Source organism: Equus przewalskii, chromosome 12 (assembly GCF_037783145.1).
Source record: "Equus przewalskii isolate Varuska chromosome 12, EquPr2, whole genome shotgun sequence".
NCBI classification, from domain to species: domain Eukaryota; kingdom Metazoa; phylum Chordata; class Mammalia; order Perissodactyla; family Equidae; genus Equus; species Equus przewalskii.
In genome coordinates, this window is record NC_091842.1 from 33,928,161 (window position 1) to 33,948,565 (window position 20,405).

At 47.8% G+C, this 20,405-nt stretch overlaps 1 protein-coding gene across 2 annotated transcripts in view; it reads left to right on the forward strand.

Moving 5' to 3' along the window:
- EMP2 (epithelial membrane protein 2) overlaps positions 1 to 20,171 on the forward strand; it is a 41,596-nt gene extending 21,425 nt beyond the window's left edge. For both annotated transcript variants that reach the window (XM_008538357.2, XM_008538358.2), the window contains exons 2-5: positions 7,436 to 7,570; positions 9,726 to 9,816; positions 14,026 to 14,172; positions 16,624 to 20,171. In XM_008538357.2, coding sequence (XP_008536579.1) covers positions 7,493 to 7,570; positions 9,726 to 9,816; positions 14,026 to 14,172; positions 16,624 to 16,811 — 504 coding nt within the window. In that variant the 5' untranslated portion in view covers positions 7,436 to 7,492 and the 3' untranslated portion in view covers positions 16,812 to 20,171. The remainder of the gene's footprint in view (positions 1 to 7,435; positions 7,571 to 9,725; positions 9,817 to 14,025; positions 14,173 to 16,623) is intronic.
- The last annotated feature ends 234 nt before the right edge of the window (positions 20,172 to 20,405 follow it).

Here is a 20,405-nt window from a genome sequence, read left to right on the forward strand (position 1 = left end):
GAGAGATCTACACAGCCATACATCTGAAGGTGAAGGTGCTGGACCTCAGAAGGAAGTGGAAGGAGGTAAGGGGATCTCCTCTGCCTCCTGAATGGCAGTGACCCCAGGACTGTGTGCAGCTCTGAGAGGAGAGGGGGGTGAGGTGGCCCTCTGTGGGAACACCTTCGCTCTCCAAGTTCTCTCACAGGCTGATGGAAAGCCCCACACAGAGCTGGCTAAGCTATTACTGGGTGTCTTCATCATGCCAGCAACCCAGAAAAGCAGATAGTGAGGGCAGAGCAGAACGCCCCCGGGATTGCATAGGCAAAAGAAAGTGCTCCTCCCCCCGCCCTGCACTCCAGCTCAGCTGGTGGGCCAGAGTGCCTGCCTATATGATAGAAAAGCAGTGGCTGTGAGTGAGCAAGCCAGGGTTGCAGCAGGTTCAGAATACACGGCTCTTGACCCCCACCCAGTGGCGGCAGGTGGAAGCTGCAACCAAATACTACCACTATGCAGAGGCACAAATCCACGCCATCAAACAATATGAAAAAATATTTTAATACTTCAGACCAGAAGGGAAATGACAAGTACCCAGAAATCAATTGTGAAGGCACAGAAATCTACAATCTAAATGACAGAGAATTCAAAATAGCTATCATAAAAAAACTCAATGATTTACAAGGAAATACAGATACACAGTTCAATGAAATCAGGAACTTCTTCACAAAAGAGACTGAAACTATAAGGAAAAACCAATCAGAAGTGTTGGAGATGAAAAACACAATGGATGAGATAAAGAAAAGTCTGGAATCCCTGAATAACAGAGCTGATATTATAGAGGACAGAATCAGAAACTTGGAAGACAGAAATAATAGAAATGCTTCAGATGGAGGAGAGCACTAAGACTAAAAAGAAATGAAGAAATTCTCCAAGAAATATCTGACTCAGTTAGGAAATGCAACAGAAGGATTATAGGTATTCCAGAGGGAGAAGAGAAGGATAACGGAGCTAAAAGCTTGTTCAAAGAAATAATAGCTGAGAACTTCCCAAATCTTGGGAAGCAGCTGGAAATACAAGTGAAAGAAGCTATTAGACGTCCTGATTATATCAATATTAAAAGACCTACTCCAAGACGTGTAGTAGTAAAGCTGGCAAAAGTCAATGACAAAGAAAAAATACTAAGGGCAGTAAGGCAGAAGAAAATAACTTATAAAGGAACCTCTATCAAGCTTTTAGAGCATTTCTCAGCAGAAACCTTACAGCCTGGGAGAGAGTGGAATTATGTATTCAAAATTCTGAAAGACAAAAACTTTCAGCCAAGAATACTCTATCCAGTGAATATATCCTTCAGATATGATGGAGAAATGAAAACTTTCCCAGACAAACAAAAGCTAAGGGAGTTCATTGCTACAAGACTCCCCTCCCCCACAAGAAATGCTCAAGAAGGCCATCATAACTGAAAAAAAAGAAAAGAAAAGAAAAGAAAGGGGTTACAAAGGCTTGAGCAAGGAGATAAATAGGTAGACAAAATCAGAAAATTGCAGCTCTCTATCAGAACAGGTTAGCAAACAATTATAATATTGAAGATAAAGGGAAGGAAAACATCAAAAATAAATATAATCTCATCATTTTTAACCACAAACTCACAACACAAGATGGAATAAGTTGTGACAATAATAACCTAGAAAGGGGAGAGGAGAGGGGTGGAATCAGCTTAGTCTAAGCAAATAAGAGGCTATCAGAAAATAGACTGTCACATCCATGAGATTTTTGATACAAATCTCATGGTAACCACTAAACAAATAATCAGAACAGAGACACAAGTGATAAATAAAAACTAAGAAAACCATCCTAGAGAGCTACCAAACTGAATCGGTAGTCTGAAATACATGGGACAAGGAACAAGGGAACAGCAGAAGAACTGGAAAATGAGCGATAAAATGGCAGAATTAAGCCCTTATGTATCAATAATCACTCTTATGTGTAAATGGATTGAGTTTTCCAATCAAAAGACACAGAGTGGCAGGATGGATTAAAAAACAAGACCTAAAAATATGCTGCCTCCAGGAAACTCATCTCAGCTCTAAAGACAAAAAAAGGTTCAGAGTGAAAGGATGGCACTTATAAATATGTATGCACCCAACACAGGAGCAGCAAAGTACATAAAGCAACTATTAACAAACCTGAAAGGAGATATTAACAACAACACAATAATAGTGGGGGACCTTACACTTGCATCACTGGATAGACCATCCAGACAGAATGTCCACAAGGAAATAGTGGATTTAAATGAAAAACTAGACCAGATGGACTTGCTAGATCTATATATAGAACACTCCATCCAAAAACAGCAGAATACACATTCTTCTCAAGTGCGCGTGGAACATTCTCAAGGATAGACCATAGGTTGGGAAACAAGGTAAGCCACAATAAATTTAAGAAGTCAAAATCATATTAAGCATCTTTTCCAAACATACTGCTATGAAACTGGAAATCAACTACAAAGAAAAAGCTGGGAAAGTGACAAATATGTGGAGACTAAACAGCATGCTACTGAACAACCAATGGATCATTGAAGAAATTAAAGGAGGAATCACAAAATATCTGGAGACAGATAAGAATGAAAATACACCATACCAACTCATACAGGATGCAGCAAAAGTGGTCCTAAGAGGGAAATTCATAGCAATACAGGCCCACCTTAACAAACAAGAAAAATCTCAAATAAGCAATCTTAAACTGCACCTAACAGAATTAGAAAAAGAAGAACAAACAAAGCCCAAAGTCAGCAGAAGGAGGGAAATAATAAAAACTAGAGCAGAAATAAATGAAATTGAAACAACAACAAGACAGTAGAAAGAATCAATGAAACAAAGATCTGGTTCTTTGAGAAGATAAACAAAACTGACAAACCCTTAGCCAGACTCACTAAGAAAAAAAGAGAGAAGGCTCAAATAAATAAAATTAGAAATGAAAGAGGAGAAAGTACAATGGATACCACAGAAATGCAAAGGATTATAAGGGAATACCGTGAAAAACTATATGCTAACAAATTGGATAATCTAGAAGAAATGGATAAATTCTTAGACTCATACAACCTCCCAAAACTGAACCAAGAAGAAATAGAGAATCTGAATAGACCAATCACAAGTAAAGAGACTGAAATGATAATCAGAAACCTCCCTCAAAATGAAAGTCCAGGACCAGATGGCTTCTCTGGAGAATTCTACCAAACCTTCAAAGAAGATTTAATACCTATCCTTCTCAAACTATTCCAAAGAACTGAGGAAGATGGAACCCTTCTAACACATTCTATGAGGTCAACATCACCCTGATACCAAAGCCAGACAAGGACAACACAAAAAGGAAAATTACAGGCCAATATTGCTGAGGAACATAGATGCAAAAATCCTGAAGAAAATATCAGCAAACCGAATACAGCAATAGATTAAAAAGATCATACACCACGATCAAGTGGAATTTTTACCAGGGACACAGGGATGGTTCAACATCCGCAAGTCAGTCAGTGTGATACACCACATTAACAAAATGAGGAGTAAAAACCACATGATCATCTCAATAGATGTAGAGAAAGCATTTGACAAGATCCAACATCCATTTATGATAAAAACTCTTAATAAAATGGGTATAGAAGCACAGTACCTCAACAGGATAAGGGCCATATATGACAAATCCACAGCCAACATCCTACTAAGTGGGGAAAAACTGAAAGCCATCCCTCTGAGAACAGGAACAAGATAAAGGTGCCCACTTGCCACTCTTATTCAACATAATACTGGAGGTTTTGGCCAGAGCAATTAGGTAAGAAAAAGAAATAAAAGGAGTCTAATTAGGCAGCGAAGAAGTGAAACTCCCACTGTTTGCAGACGACATGATTTTATATATAAAAAACCCTAAAGAATCCATCAGAAACTATTAGAAATAATCAACAACTACAGCAAAGTTGCAGGGTACAAAATAAACTTAGAAAAATCAGTTGCATTTCTATACTCTAATAATGAACTAACAGAAAGAGAAGTCAAGAATACAATCCCATTTACAATTGAAACAAAAAGAGTAAAATATCTAGGAATAAATTTAACCAAGGAGGTGAAAGACCTATATAATGAAAACAATAATGTATCTTTGAAAGAAATCGATGATGACATAAAGAAATGGAAAGATATCCCATGCACATGGATTGGAAGAATAAATATAGTTAAAATGTCCATACTACCTAATGCAGTCTACAGATTCAGTGCAATCCCAATCAGAATCCCAATGGCATCTTCATGGAAATAGAACAAAGAATCCTAAAATTCATATGCGACAACAAAAGATCCCGAATAGCTAAAGCAATCCTGAGCGAAGCTGGAGGCATCACAATCTCTGACTTCATAATATACTACAAAGCTGTAATAATCAAAACAGCATGGTACTGGTACAAAAACAGGCACACAGTTCAATGGAACAGAATTGAAAGCCCAGAAACAAAACCACACATCTACAGAGAGCTGATCTTCAACAAAGGAGCCAAGAACATACCATGGAGAAAGGAAAGTCTCTTCAACAAATGGTGTTGGGAGAACTGGACAGCCACATGCAAAAAGGATGAAAGTAAACCATTATCTTTTACCATACACAAAAACTAACTCCAAATGGATCAAAGACTTGAAGGGAAGACCTGATACCATAACACTCCTAAAGAAAAACAAAGGGAGTACACTCTTTGACGTCAGGCTTAGAAGGATCTTTTCGAATACCGTGTCTACTCAGACAAGGGAAATAAAAGAAAAAATAAACAAGTGAGACTTCATCAGACTAAAGAGCTTCTGCAAGGCAAAGGAAACTGGGAACAAAATGAAAAGACAACCCACCAACTGGGAGAAAACATTTACAAATCATATATCCGACAAGGGGTTAATCTCTGAAATACGTAGAGAACTCACACAACTCAACAACAAAAGAACAAACAACCCGATCAAAAAATGGGCAGAGGAGATGAACAGACATTTTTCCAAAGAAGATATACAGGTGGCCAATAGGCACATGAAAAGATGCTCAACATCACTAATCATCAGGGAAATGCAAATTAAATCCACACTAAGATATCACCTTACACCCATTAGAATGGCTATTATCACCAAGACAAAAAATAACAAATGTTGGAAAGGGTATGGAGAAAAAGGAACCCTCATACACCACTGGAGGGAATGCAAACTGGTGCAGCCACCATGGAAAACAGTGTGGAGATTCCTCAAAAAATTAAAAATAGAACTACCATATGACCCAGCTATCCCACTACTCGGTATTTATCTAAAGAACTTGAAATCCACAATTCAGAGACTTATGCACACCTATGTTCATTGCAGCATTATTTACAACAGGCAAGATGTGGAAGTAACCCAAGTGTCCATCAACTGATGATTGGATAAAGAAGACGTGGTAGATATATACAATGGAATACTACTCAGCCATAAAAAGACAAAATTGTCCCATTTGCAACAACATGGATGGACCTTGAGGGTACTATATTAAGCGAAATAAGCCAGACAGAGAAAGACAAACACTGTATGATTTCACTCATATTTGAAAGATAAAGTAACATACAGACAAAGAGAACAGTTTAATGGTTACCAGAAGGGAAGGGATTAGGGTGTGGGCACAAGGGGCGAAGGGGCACATTTATATGGTGACCAACAAATAATAATGGGCAACTGAAATTTCACAATGTTATAAACTATTATGACCGCAATAAAACAAAATTGGCACCTGTTAGACAGGCTAGCACAACCTGGATCTTTTTCCTTGGTGGACTCAGAAGGATTAGAGAGGACTTTCTTCGGTGTTATTTAATGCCCTATCAATGCACCATCCAAAATCACGCCTATAACATTTGAGTTCCACACTTTGTGAAAGGCTGAGTTTCTTTTTCCTTTTCTAGAAAGTTTTAGTTGTCTGTCCATTTGCATTTGTGTCATCTGAGCTGGACAATATCTGAAGCCATTATCATATATGATAATACGTGAAACCTGGAGTTTATGTTTACCCCGCCTGATGAGATTGGCATTTTTGGCATTCCAGCTGATAGTAAAGTAATGTGGCATTCTGTGTGGTACATGAGCCTTTTTTTCCCCAAGGGTCTGAAACACTTCTCTTTGGAGGCAGTGTATGTATGATGGCAGCTAAAAATGACGCAGGCCTAAACAAAGGGGGATTTGTCCTTTTTAAAAGAATTGAAAGAATCTCTGAGCTGGTTCATTGGGTTCCTCCAAGTGACGATGCACAGAATCACAGCTGGGACCACCCAGGCTGAGCTCTGCAGCCACACAGCTCCGGGCTCGCGGTTAGTGAGTCCTGAGTCTCAAGGAGTGGCCCCTGTGTGAATCCAGAGGCCTCGATCAGTACTATGAGCCCCAATAATGAGTCCCATGAGTGACTGCACGGTCAGAGCATGATCAGAGAGGACAAGTTCTCATGTACTGATGTCTTTGGTGCCTTTGGAGTATCACTTTCATCCAGTACCACTTTCATCACCTTGGGACAACCCTAGTTCTTGTGCAAGATTTCCAATTTCACTTTGCAGTCACTTCCTGTTGTATGTTATTCAGACTCTCCGGCCATAGTGAAAAATTCACTCTGAAATCTCAGTGGTTTAATATCCAAAAGCTTATTTCTAAATCACAGTATCTGTCCAAAGTGTGAGGCTTCAATGTATCATGGCTGGACCATCCCAGCTACTTCACCAGGGGAGGGAGCATGGAGAACTCACACCTGCTCTTCAGCCCGGAAATGATACACGCCAGCTTTGCTTACAGCTCATTGGCCAGAATTAGTCACAAGGATGCAAACTAACAGCAAGGGAGGCTGGGAAATGTAGTCTTCCCATGCCCAGAGAGAGGAAAATGAACTGGTGATGGTCTGCCACACATTGTGTTTGAATGGGGATGCTTATTAATGGGAGGGGTGTTTGAGTGGGGATTAATTTTATAAATGGTCAGATCATTAGGAGACATTTTTGTACTGGGATCAGTTTGCCTTGTTACGCAGCAGGGACTGTGATAATGAATGCTCGGAGGGTGAGCATCCTCTGATTCCGTGAAATTCCCACGGCATCGCCTGGAGGGGTGGGGATCGAGAGTAGCATTGTAGCTCACACAGAGCTACTCCTTCCTGGCCTGGTGCCCGCCCTGTGCTGCTTCCAAGAGGTGTGACGCTTTTCTGAATTAGGGATTTTCATTGGTCCTCACCCTTCCTCCTCCACAAGGAATTGTTGGTGTCTGGATGCAACATGGAACAGTTCCTCCTGCCAGACTTTGCCCGGTAAAGTCTCCAGGCGAGGGAAGATGAGAAGAGCTGTTTTCGATTTTCTAAAACCCCATTAAAAGTTCCTTGTTCTTCGTTTTACTTTTGCTTTGTCTTTGAGAAGTTTAAATTTCTCTCTCTCCCTCTTTAGCGCATCTCTCTCTCCGGGCTTTGAACGCGATCCCTCGCCCCGCGGTGCCCTGTGAAAATGTTGGTGCTTCTGGCTTTCATCATCATCTTCCACATCACCTCTGCCGCGTTGCTTTTCGTCGCCACCATCGACAATGTAAGTTCCCTTTTCTTTGGGCCATCCCAGAAGCCCTGGATCCTAGAGTCCATAGAAGCAGGATTGAGAAACCCCCAGGGTGATTATAATTTGGGGAGGTCCTCCCTACCAAGGCATGCCCGTCTCAGCCCGGGCCTGAGGACTCTTGGCCCAAGTGTGGGGGTTCGGAGCATCCCATGTTTAGGTCTGGATGGGCAGTGACCTTGGTCCTCTCATCTCTGAGTCCCCCACAGAGCCTGGCGTAATGTCTTGGGTGTTGGGAGCCCTTTCAGGATGCGGCTTAAATTCAGGCTTCCTCAGGTCAGTCCCTCAACCTTGGCACTGTTGTCATTTTGGGCTGGATCACTCTTGCAGGAGCCATCCTGTGCACGGTAGGATGTTTAGCAGCATCCTTGGTCTCCACCCACTGGATGCCAGCAGCACTCCCACCCCTAGTTGTGACACCAAAAATGTCTTCAGACACTGCCAAGTGTCCCATGGAGGGGCAAAGTCACCACTGGTTGCGGATCATTGCTCTAGATCCCCCAGGTGACCCACCCCAGGTGCTCTCTGCCCCTCCTGGCTCCGACACCTCCTTGCCAACAGGATCCCCGTTGCTAGCCCATCTGGCCGTCCCCTCCACCAGTACCCTTTAGCATCCAGCTCACAGCCACGTGGCGGGAATGTGTTTGGTCAATGACCTGTTGGCATGGATTAATATCCATCCTAGCAGGAATTAAAGCTATTTACTAGGGGTCGTCTATGCCCTGTACCCTGATCCGAAGCCCTGGCTTCAATCCTGATAATTGCAGACTGCAGGGACATTTAGAGTCAGAAACGCTGCCCAGAAAGCCAAAAAGTGCACCCTATATGTGGCCACCGGTTCTGCCTACACGTAGACTCCTGTTGACGAGGCATCATAATGATAATAGGCCGTCGTGACACATGTCGCCTAGAGTGCTTACCCTGGCCAGGTCCTGTGCAAGGCCCTTTATGTGCAGCACCTCATTGGATCCTCCCTCACATCTGCGAGATGGGTCCTCTCCTGCCACTATTTTATGACGAGGGCGCTGACCCTCCGAGCAGGTCGGACGCCCACTGGAGTTTACACGGCAACAAGTGGCAGAGCTGGCATTGGAACCCTTCCAGAGGCTTCCGAGCCTAGAACCTGTAAGGGGCGATGAGTCCAGTGGTCGGGTTTGGGTTCCTGGAGGTTCTCGAAGAGCTGCTGTGAGTGGCCAGGGCAGGGATCCCATTGATGCTGTGGGTTAAATATTTGGACCAATCATTATCCAAAGGGCCCGTGCTCTGTGAAATAAATGGTATTGAATGTGCTTTTAAAATCTCCTTTTTCTATTTCTTGCATCGAATCCTTGGGATTCTCAAAAGGTCCCAGACATAGTGAAAGGGATAGACAGACATCAGGGACACAAAAGCCATCAGCCACAGTCCAGTTGATCCCATGTTGGACCCCTGGGTATTTCTTTGACTGTGGCACTTACTGAGAAGGCCCAGATGGGCGTTTTTGCCAGTCAGGGCGTCGTGGTATTCATTGTGAGTTAGGAGTTGTGCTTGGCGCTGTAGCTGGGCACGTAGTGGGAGCTCAGCGAACGTTCGTTGCTGGCACGGATGGGTGGGGGAGATTCCAGTCTTTGGGTGGATGGAAAGCGGAAGGAGGGCCATCTCGGGGCAGAGAGCAGCAGAAGCAGAGAGAAACGAAAGCATCTGGATGGAAGACAGGAGAAAGGGATAGACAGACGTTAGGGGCAAAAAAAGCCCTGAAATCTGATCATTTCACCCACACCGCCTTTTCCCTAGATTTCATCCTCTTCCACTGCCCCCTGACATTCCCCTGTAGTTCTTGCGAAACTTACCACCGTCTGCTCTTGTTGCCGCCACGGAGCCTCATCTCCTCTCCCACGCCCGGTGAGGGCTGGACCTTCTCTTTCCTTGCAGCAGACCAGCAGCTTCGGCATCACCTGGGGGCCTGAGGGGAATGCAGAATCCCAGGCCCCGCCCCAGACCTCTCGAATCCCCAGGGGATGCGCGTGCACGCTGCCGATGGAGAAGCGCTCGTCGCAAGTACTTCTTTACTGCGTGCCGCAGCCCTAATTAGGAGTCAGCGTTTTCATCGTTAACACGCAGCCTTTCCCTGTGTTTCCGTTTTGTCCTCCAGGCCTGGTGGGTAGGAGAAGAGTTCTTTGCAGACATCTGGAGAGTGTGCATCAACAACACGAATTGTACAGAAATCAATGACACCTTTACGGGTGAGTGTGAAGCTGGCTGAGAAGCACTGAGTGAGAAAAGGATGCTCGGGAGAAAGACGTCCCGACTCTCTGATTCCTCACCCCTCCTCACTCCCAGCACACTGAGGCGGGCCTGGCTGAGTGCCCGGTGCGTGCTGGTGCAGGGGACACATAAGCTGGAGACAGGAGGGGTATGGAGAGGCCAGAAGCCGGGGCGGGGGGAGCACCAACCCCACCAAAGTTGGGCCCCACCCTTCTCTTCTCTGTTTCTTGGCCAAGCAGAGTTTCCCTTCCTCACCCTTTCTCAGCTTCAGCCCTCTTCTAGAATCTTCTCTCTGTTCCTCTTTTGTCCAAGTCTTGCCTCTAAGTAGGTTCCGAGACTAGAGTTTATATTTGGGTCACATCCCGCATCTCGGCAGCCTGCTGTGGCAGAAATCCAAGAGCCAGACCTTTATGTGACCTCACTTTGGGCGGGTCGTTTGAGCCCTCAGAGTCTTAGTATCCCCAGCCGTAAAATGGAGCTGGAGGCGGCGGACCCGCCGTGCTGCCTCTGCGCACGGGCTGAAGTACACAAAAATGCTTTATCAGTGCAGAAAACCCCACTTAAAAACGTGCTGCCCGCTCTCCTTCGCTGTGGATCGAGTGGTTGTTTTCGGTTGCGGAACTGATGGCAGAGGCTCTGTGGGAGCCGAAGCCTGATAAAATACGAGAGGCCCGCTTCCACTGGATGTCTCAGACAGACCACGCATCGCTTAGGGCAAGCGTGTCCCAAATAGGACGTGACATACTTATCCTAAAATGTTATTTGTGGTTTATCTGCTGTTCCCATTTAACGGGCATCCCGTTTTTGTGTTTGTTTTTGTTTGTTTGCTGAATCTGGCAATCCACGTCGGGGAGCGAGGGACCCTGCTCGCTGGGTCCAAAGACTCCCCATTCCCTCAGTGACAACCTCAACATTCGTAATGACAGCGGCAAAATACCAATGGAAGGCATCGATTCCTGAAGGTTTACTGCAAGTCGTGGGCTGAGGCCTTTACATAAGTGATCTCAGAGCCCTATCAGACAGGGACCAGTGGCCTGTTTTAAGATGGGGAAACTGAGGCACAGAGCAGAAACCCAAGGTCACACAGCCAGGAGAAAATGATGGAGCCAGGATTCCGATCTAGCAGTGACTACTTCTGAAATTTGTGCTCTCTGCCCCATACTGCAACTGTGCCACTGCCCGTCTCGGGTCTCTTCGACCGCCACAGTGCCCCATGACCCTGGATACAGCCATTCTCCCTGCCCAGCGACCCCCAACTGCCACCATGTGCGTGGGAAGCTGGTGAGCTCGCTGTGCTGGTGGCAATGTTTCCAGGCCTCTATGGTTTGCGTCCCACATCCTCTGTGTGTGATCATTCACCTGTTCTTTTTCTTTAAAGTGACAGAGGTCGGCAAGCTACCAGCCAAATTTAGTCCAAGGAGCTGAGAATGGTTTTTACCTTTATAAAGAGCTGTAAAAAAAAACAAACCACAGAACCCAACACCAAGAAGACATGCAATAAGGCACTGTAGGGCCACCGAGCCTCAAATATTTCCTGTGTGGCCTTTACAGAAAAACCTTCCAACCCTACTTAAAAACAGTTCACTTTTTCCTCACGTAAATTTATTTTCGGGGGAACTTTCTCTCCCTTTCATAAAAGATAAACTGATATCACTTGTCTCATAAAAGAAAGAAAAGTTTAAAAAAATGATACATTGAAAACCGAACGATGTTATTAATTCTGACCAGATGCACTTGCCCCCTGAAGGCCCTAAGCCCACTTCTGGTTCTTTCCTTGTTAAAAAACAAAACGACAGCCCAAACCCAGGTGTGAGCAGGTGTTGCAGAAGTGCTGAAGCGCCCCGTGGAGAACTCCTCCTCCAGGTCCTGAGACGGCCTGAAACAGGAGCAGACTGAGCCTCCCTCTCAGGAGGCGGGTTTTCTGGTTCGGCGCCCCAATGGGTTCCACCTCCATCAGCCTCATGGGCACCCGTGGCACGTCCGCACCCGCCCCCCAACTATGCGAAACCCTGTTCTAAAAACGTGCATCCGTCTTCCTCCTAAAGCCGTTGTCTCTAGGGAAGGCCGTGACAGAATGCCATGCACTGGGTGGCTTAAACCGCTGACATTTATTTCTCCCAGGGTGCCTGCAGATCCTGGTGAGGACTCGTCCTGGTCTGCAGGCAGCGCTCTCGCTGTGTCCTCATGTGGTGGAGCGCGGCGGGCGAGAGCAAGCTGTCATGTGCCTTTCATAAGGGCACTAATCCTGTTCCCAAGGGCTCCACCCTCATGACCTAATCACCTCCAAAAAGCACCCCCACCTTGGGGGTTAGGATGTCAACATATGAATTTTGGGGCCTGGGGACACATTCAGTCCACAGCAGACATGTTTTCCATCCAGTTATGCGCTGCTTAACGATGGGGATACGTTCTGAGAAATTCGTCGTTAGTTGATTTCATGGTTGTGTGAATATCACAGAGCACACTTACACACACCTACGTGGGGTAGCCTACTGCACGCCTAGGCTCGATGGTACTCATCTTATGGGACGACCATTGTATATGCAGTCCATCATTGTCCAAAACATCATTATGTGGCGCATGACTGTATTTGCCCCGTCACCTGGGGTACTTACTAAAAATACAGATTCCTGGTGCCCGGCCCAGAACAACTGTATCGGAATCTCAAGGAGAGAGGCCCAGGAGTCTCTGTTGTTAACAAGCCCCTGGATGATTCTTGAGATTGGGCAAATTTGGGAAGCGCTACTCTAAGCAAGAGGGTCACAACCTTGGCCCCACGTTGGAATCCCCTGGGGGACTTCACCCTCCCCCGACGCCTTGTCCCAACACCAGAGCTTCTGACCTATTTAATTTACTCTAATTTACAAACAGGGAAATGCACACTTCTTAAGGGCTCAGTGTTAGGAGTTTTGACAGTTACACATACGCCCATGTGAGCACCAACCAAAGCAAGACGGAACATTCCTGTCACTCCAGAAAGTTCCCTCGGGCCCCTTCCCACTTGGTTCGGACCACGCCCTGCCCCTGGGGCAGCCAGTCCTGATTTCTGTCGCTAGAGTTTCCTTTCGCCTGTTGTGGACTTCACGCGAATGGGGTCACACAGTGTGTATTTGTGTGTGTGCCCGCCTGGCTTCTTTACTCACCATAAGGAACGGGGCAGGGGGTCAGCTGCTCTCTGGATGATGCTAATGTGCAGCCAGAATGAACCAAGATCCATCGCTCTAAACACTTAGTACATAGTTACTAATCATTGCAAGTTTTAGGCAAAATTGCAAAATTGCAAAAAAAAAAAAAAGGTTTGCCCTTGGATTTTCCTCTGCAGCTTTGGGGGCAGTCCCCTCACCCGCCTCAGCTGCGTCCTAGTGATAACATTCGGCCCGCACACAGCACTCCCCTTTCGCCGGCACCCCCTGAAATCCTGCCATGGATGAATCCACTCTACTGTCCCCACCGGATGAGGTGGGAGCTGTTACTATCCGCAGTTTATGGGGGAGGAAACTGAGGCCCATGCAGGTGCTCCAGTCCATGCCCCTTGACCCTTCCGTGCGCCTGCGGTGCGGAGCTCCAGCCGGGTCCTCCCGCACGCAGCACCCTCCACCCGCGACCCGCTCCCTTCTCCGCTCAGCCTTCGCTGGACCGAGCCCCAGCTTGCCCACCCCCCATCTCTCCTGCCCCCTCTCTGAGGCTCATCTGAAACAGTTCCCTTCCCCTGTTCCTAAGCAGCAATCCAGGTTTGCTGTCTTCGAGGGTATTATGTCGTCCACAGCCCACTCAGTCCCGAGAGCCCCAAGTCCCCGAGAAGCACCCGGAGATCTTTCTAACATGCAGCCCCCCATCCCGACCCATCCCATCCTGTCCTCTTGAACTGGAATCTGAGAGTTTGTACTTTAAAAACCCCCCAACCATGAGCCACACATTCGGGAGCAGTGTCCCAGCCCAGAAAGGAGGCAGAGCAGGTGGCTCTTGCTCCATTTACCAGATGAGGACATGGAGGGTGGTCCCATCAAGGCACAAATGGACGCTAGAGGGAGGGTGTCGGGAGGACTCCTGGCTGCCCTCTGCGCTCACCGGACGCCCCGCCCATCTGCCTCCTGTCATCCCCGCCCTGGAGCTGCCGCTGTCCCGGTGCGCCCCGGGCCCGGGCGGTCCGCGGTCCTCAGTCGTGCGCCCCTGCCCTTTCCCCACAGGTTACTCCATGCTGCAGGCGGTCCAGGCCACCATGATCCTGTCCACCATTCTCTGCTGCGTCGCCTTTCTCATCTTCGTGCTGCAGCTCTTCCGCCTCAAGCAGGGAGAGAGATTCGTCTTAACCTCCATCATCCAGCTCATGTCATGTAAGTAACACCGCGGGCTTCCTGGAGGAGGCGCTCCCTCCCCGCCAGAAGCCAGGAGGAGTGGAGGCAGGTGAGGATTTGGAAAGAAGTCGGCTGCCCTGCCGTGGCAGGACACTTTATATTTTGGAGTTTGGTTTACGTTTAGTTAGGGGTCCGGGGAGGCATTCTGAAGATGTGGAGCCTGAGCTGGGATGTAGAATGAGTAGGAGTTGCTGTCTCGAATGTGCTGTCTTCGTCCAGAGGGGAGGGAACAGTGTGCCAGGCAGAGGGAACAGCATGACTGGAGCCTTGTGATGGGAGAGACTGACAGATGGTCAGTGGGGCTGCAGCGTAGAGATGGGGGAGCATGATGGGAGCTGGGGGTCTTGTAAGCCTTGTAGCATTTGGAGGTCTTCGTCTGAAGCTGGTGAGAAGCCATCAGCAGGTTTTAGGCTGGTTGGTGTCAGAAGTGCCCACTTTGGGCCAGGCCTCTGCGGGCTGCTGGAGATAAGAGATGAACTGGACCCGGCTGCAATCTTGGAGGAACTTAGAGAAAAAAGATGTCTCAGAGCACTTTTTTCTCCTTTTGAATTTTAGGCTGAAATCGGAGGAAGAGTCCTTATGCCACAACATGGTCATTCGTCATTGTTTCTCAGTAAACAGTCAAAGCTTTCTGATGACAAAAACTTGAAGCCCCTTCCACTGTATCCAATCCCTCTGGGGACCTTTCTGAAGTGCAAACCCCCAAAGCCCCATCCTGACCTTTTGAACCAGAATCTGCCAGCTTAGGACCTGGGAATTTGTGCTTCCCATGAGCCATGCATTTGGGAGCGGTGACCCAGACCGAGAGGCCAAAAGTGGTGCCAACTTTCCCAACGGCCCCAGCGAGGTGGTGAGGGACGTTGACCCTGCCCCTTCCTGTACTTTCTCTGTGTCTCCCCGTCAGAGGCACAGACACCCCACTGCTCTCCCATCAAAGGCAGCTGAATCCTGTCACTCGCATACAGACAGGGAACTTGGGGAGTTACCAGTCGAAGTTTATTTTCTGTCATTGTCCCCATTTGTCTATTTGTCTGTACGGCCAGTTAGTCAAAACTGATGACCTTCATATATATACGTAGGAAAATTCCCCAGCAACCCCTTTGGCCCGTCTGCCCCAAGCCTGCAGTGTGTCGATGCCACGTCAGCCAGGGATTTTCAGGTGTGAGCGACAGATACTCTGTAACGTATGTAAGAGATGGGATTCTGTGGTAGCTCGTAAGAATTGAAGGAAAAGCTGAAAACCAGATCTTGGAAAGTGGAGCCAGGCAGCAGGACCCGACAGGCAGTTTCGTCAGGAAGATGCCACCAGAATCGAGGAGCTTGGACAGTGTGACTTTGCTGTAGATTCGAGTCTCCAGGGGCGAGTGTCTGATCGGCTGAGATTGTCTTAGGAGCTCAGCCCCCAGCCGGAGAAGGGCTAGGCATCCTGATGGACAGTCTCATCCAAACCGCCTGGCCAGGAGAGACAATAGGTCCCCCAAGGAAAATCAGGGTCCTTAGCCTCATCCGGCCACTAATGTCTATGAATGTTGGGACTCCAGGTGATTCACTTAGGATGCTTTTGGCTGCAAGTAAGAGAAAATCCAATTAACAGTGATTTCACCCCACAAAGACCTTTACTTTTTTTTTACATAGCTAATACCCTAGAAGTGGAAGGTGCCAGAGTTGGTTTGGCAGCTCATTGGCATCATCAAGACCTGTACTTTTTTTTATCCTTCTACACTATCATCTTCAGAGTGTCAGTGATGACCTCCTCGTGGCCCCAAAAAGGCTGCCGCAGCTCCAGACATTCATCCTGACCTAACAGTCTTTAAAGCAGTAAGCAAGGGAAAGTACAGCAACAAAAAAAATGCTTTCTCCTCCTTCATCTCTCTCTTTTCAGGGAGTAATATTTTTCACTGAAGGATTTTCTGTGGCCAGAACTGGGACACATACAGATCCATAAACTATAACAAGTAAACAGGAATAGGATTGCCAAGGGAAGCTGGCAGACTATGGCCCAGAGGCCAAATCTGGCCCACTGCCTGTTTTAGTATATAAAATTTTACTGCATCACAGCCCCACCCACTCATTAGTGTCTTGTCGGCGGCTGCTTTCATGCTACAACGGCAGAGTTGTGTAGTTGTGACAGAGACTGTATGGGGCTCGCAAAACCTTAACTGTTAACTGTCCGGCTGACCCATGGCTTAGACCTTTTATGACTTATCCTCTGGGCTGGGTAGATGGCTGCCCAAACAAAATTAGGTTCAGCTGGCAAGAAAGGAAGGCAAAATGGCTACAGGGCAGGCAGCAATATTCTGCCACAAAATATTCGCTGTAATCTTTCCAATAGATAAAATAAATACCTACTGCTAGTAAAAGCTGATGTTTGTCCGCAGCTCCGGACATACCGGTCCATGGTTGACTTGCATCCTTGCTGTCTTCCGACAGGCCTGTGCGTCATGATTGCAGCTGCCATCTACACAGACCGGCGTGAAGACCTTCACAAAGACAACCTGAATTTCTATCGGCTGATCTCGGACGGCACATACGGCTACTCCTTCATCCTGGCGTGGGTGGCCTTTGCCTTCACCTTTGTCAGCGGCCTCATGTACCTGATATTGAGGAAGCGCAAATAGAACCCGAGGAGGCAGGTCGCTGTCGCTGCAGTACAGAATCCACACTCAGATAACCGTTTTGTATATAATCATTTTTTTTTCCCCGTGGTTTTTCTAGCAAACGTATTGTTTCCTTTAAAAGCCAAAAGAAGAGAAGCGTTCGGCATTCTTGAGATCACAGAATGGACTGTGAAGGCTGGAGTTCAGAATTCCTGCCCGTCCGAGAGTTCAACACGACAAAGCCCCAAATCCAGCAGTGCTCAGATCCAAAGCTATTCCGCCAGATGTTTCGTAACCACAGGGACGTGATGTGATATGATGTGACAAGAGACCGAGAAAGCCAGCTCTCGGGGGACGCCTTCCCCTAGGTTTGGGCCACACCAAGCCCCGCTCCCTTCAGCCGTCCTTCCTGAGTCTCTCCGCGTTGGTGGTGGAAGTGGGGGTGAGGGGATCCTGGTGAAGGATGAAGCCTCAGATGTTTAGCCGCGTTCCACGTGAGAAACAGGTCTCGCCCGCCGTGTTCTGTCTGTATCCAACCCTCCTGTAACGGGCTGGGTTCAGAGAGGGCCCCTCAGGTTCCCCAAGAACATCACCTGCTGCCTTAGGGGAGGTGATGGTTGATCTGGAGGTCAGGCTCCCCCTACTCTCAATGTGTGATCCCCGGAACGCCTTGTAAAATGCAGACTCTCAGGGTCCCTCCCCAGGCCTCCAGAATCAGGGTCTTCAGGGACAGGGCCCGGGAACCTGCATTTCTAACAAGCTCCTCCGTTATGCTTAGATGTGTTAAAATTGAAGACCACGGTCCCAGGACCGGACGAGCAGAGCTGCCTCAGAAATGTTAAAGATCTCATGTCGAGGTGGGCGGGTGGGTCTCGACCCCCCTAACCTTGGCCTCCCTCAGCTCTTGGTTCTTCACTGTCTTCCACAGCTGCTTCCATCTGGACCACCCAGGCTCCAGTCCCAGGCCAGGCAGGCGATAGCCAGACACCCTGGGGGCAGGGCTGGACAGCCCCACTCTAACACAGAGGCCTCTCCCTTCTCTTCCTGCCCTGCCTTCATGGCTGGCTGACCTCTGCTAATCCCCGTTGCAGAGCCTCAGAGGACTCATCCCCCATTCATTCATTCATTCATTCAGTCATCAATATTGATTATGGAATCTTGTGCGCCAGGCACAGGGGCAACCCTGTCGAGACCATCTCTCTCCGCATGGAACTCATAGTCTAATAGAGGAGATAGGTTAAAAACCAGTTAGGAAAACTAATTACAAACAAAATTGCAAAGAACACAACCAAGGATTCGAAAGAGAGGCCCACAGGGCGAGAGGGAGCCTGCTTTACCCCTGCTGACTTTTAAAGGCTCCTAGAGGCATTTAGATTGGCCTGAATACCACGCCACTTAGCCTGCGCAGGTGGCATTCATCGGGCCGTACCCGTCTTTGTTCCAGCCAGAGAACACTTACTTCCTTGGAGGGTCCCAGGGTCCTGACAGCACGTGAAGCCATGAGGGGGACCCCAGATTGCCGTGGTTCTCAAACTTTAGTGGCACAAATGCCGTCTGGTGGTGGGGGGCGGTTCTGCCTTGCCAGGGACTGGGCGAATGCGCATTCCGGCAATTGTGAGACTATACGGAGAAATACGGCTTTAGAGAGTTTGTCTTTAGGCGAAAAAGCGCTGTAAGGTGTGTGGGAAGGCAGGGGACTCCGGGAAGTGCCTTGAGAGAAACTCTTTGTGCCCCAGTGTCTTTTCCCTCCGGTATTTTGAGCGGGCTGCTGGGGAGGTGTGCCCCGGCCGGGGCTGGGGCCTGTCCACCTGTCTCAGCGCTCGCGCCATTTAAGTGCTGCTGCGCTTGACCTAAGTGTCTCGATGATGTGCCATCAGCCCTGTTCTAGTGGAGCTGGGGAGAGGTCTGGTCTGAGTAGTTTCAGGGCCACCGTGGAAAGCTCTTTAGTGCAAGATTGGGTTTTCTCTCCATCTATGCATTCATTCATTCATTCATTCATTGTTTGTTCATTTTGAGCAGAATGTTAAATGCTTTCTATGGTCCAGGCACCATATGGGGCTCTGAAGACAGGGGCAAGCAAATCTAGACATATTCCCCAGGAAGAAGCCATCCACACAGTGCAGGATGACACAGGGCCAGTGACAAGACAAACTGCCCCCTCCTGCCTCAAGGGAAAACTGTCAGTCGTCATGTTGTGGGTAGGAGCGGGGGTCACACCCCTGGGGTTTGCAGGATGCTATGAGATGCTACCTCAAGGAGGAAGGTGGGTCTAGGTGCCCCCAAGGTTTCTACCCAGGTGGCTTCTCTATAATTTCCTGGGAGCCACAGTGAAACAAACAAAGCCCCTTAGAGCGGGCAATCTGGAAAATCCCCAGGCAATGCATGAATTTCCTGCACAAAAAGCTTCAGGAGTATGTGAGTATCTGAATGAGCCCATGGGTTTTCCTGGCTGGTTGCCACTGCTGTGTAGCACTCAGTGGCTATGTCCATCTGTGAGGCCAGGGTTTTGTGAAATGGGAGCTGCCTTTTCCCCGCCGTGCGACATGCGCTGGGAGGCGAGAAGAGGTGATGGCGTGAGGGAGAGAAGTTCCGACCTCACCCGTAGGTAGAAGCAGTGCTCGCTTGGTGCTTATGGTCAGTTATTCAAGAGCAGCAACAACAAAGAAAATGAGCCGAGACATCCAAGAAGCACATCTCAGGACCAAATATCTTACTGGTAACACCTGTATTTGAAGGAACCGTAGTTTGCGCCTTTTCGGACATTTTTATAAAGTACTGTAATTCTTGCATTGAGGGGCTGTGGATGGAGGACCGACTAACTCGTTTTGTCATTTGCATTAAAATTCCTTTGGGTCTCTGTTCCAATGAGTTTGGAGAATGCTTGGTTTGTGGCTCTGTGCGAATGTGTGTACTGATACCCGAACACAGGACAATCGGACGCTTGCCCGCTCCCGCACACTCTCGGCTCCAGGTTGTGCGCCTGTGTGCATGTAATCGACAGGCTGCGGTCCCAGGATGCTCTGTATTAATTGATGATGAAGAAACCCAGACCCCCAAGCCTGTATGTAAACACACTAAACACAGAAGCTTAGATAGAAGCATCGTTTCAAATCTGCCTGGATGGGGAATGACTAAACTTGCTAATAGTTGAACCGTTACTTACAATAAATACAGCAAATTGGACAGTTTTGTGTACTGGGGGGCAGTGGTGATGGGAGACGCTTGGGGAAGGCCGAGAGGTTAAGTTTGAATCTTGGTTTGGGGACAAAGGTGATGTTAGGGTAGTTAGAGGCTTTCTACTTGATGTGTCTTTAAAATAGTCCATTTTCTATGTTTTGTATAATCTGAGACTGTACATGAAAAATAAAGTTTAAAACCAAATTGCCCGGAGCGACAGACTCTAATGTTCCCATCATCTAGGGTAAAATGCTACTATTTTGAGTGGCAGTGGGTCACGTGATTTCTCATCAAGGTGACAATGGGCCATTTTTCCAGGGAGCCGTTGAGCTCTCGTAATTCATGGGACAGTCCCCAGCTCCTTCTGCTTCTTTAAAGGGGCCGGCTTCCTGGGTGAATGACCTGCGGTTGCCAAGGGCCCCACGCTTGGTTAATGAT